Here is a 435-nt window from a genome sequence, read left to right as displayed (position 1 = left end):
ACCGACCGACTCAGATTTGCGTACCAATAAATTGTCCAGTCAGCTTGTATGCAGTGTAGTGCAGTGTAACCATCCGCAGGCCCGCTTGGCGCACACACGCACTCTCTCTCTCTCTCTCTCTCTGTCTTGTCGTGACATTCCACATCGAGATGAGGCCGACGACGATACTCGCTCGCCTCGCCTTCATGGGCCATGGCGGAGCCAAGAACGACGCGGTATGCAGGTCAATCAAGACGCCTGGACACGAAGCCAAGGCCCACACCACGCGCGCCGAACAGGGCCGCCGCGGTAACTCGGCTTCCTCCTGACCCTGCAGCGACTTGCAGCGCCGCGGTGCCGCAGCGCCGCACACCTTCAGCTTGGCCCCGATCATCTCTTGCATAATCTCTCAGAAACTGAAATGATTGGTTCGTTAGCATTCCCGCTCTTGCTTTT

The 435-nt window shown here is 57.9% G+C and overlaps 1 protein-coding gene across 1 annotated transcript in view; it reads left to right on the top strand.

Annotated features, from left to right (window-relative positions):
* Nucleotides 1–149: 149 nt before the first annotated feature.
* The window catches only part of VDBG_00509 (conserved hypothetical protein), a gene marked incomplete at both ends in the record, with an annotated part of 1,071 nt that continues 785 nt past the window's right edge, over nt 150–435 (top strand). Inside the window, one exon of the mRNA XM_003008782.1 lies at nt 150–215. Within this exon, the coding sequence (XP_003008828.1) occupies nt 150–215 (66 nt within the window). The remainder of the gene's footprint in view (nt 216–435) is intronic.

Source organism: Verticillium alfalfae, genomic scaffold (assembly GCF_000150825.1).
Source record: "Verticillium alfalfae VaMs.102 supercont1.1 genomic scaffold, whole genome shotgun sequence".
In the NCBI taxonomy this organism is placed as follows: domain Eukaryota; kingdom Fungi; phylum Ascomycota; class Sordariomycetes; order Glomerellales; family Plectosphaerellaceae; genus Verticillium; species Verticillium alfalfae.
Note: the sequence above shows the minus strand (reverse complement) of the source record. Positions and strands in the feature narration are given on the sequence as shown.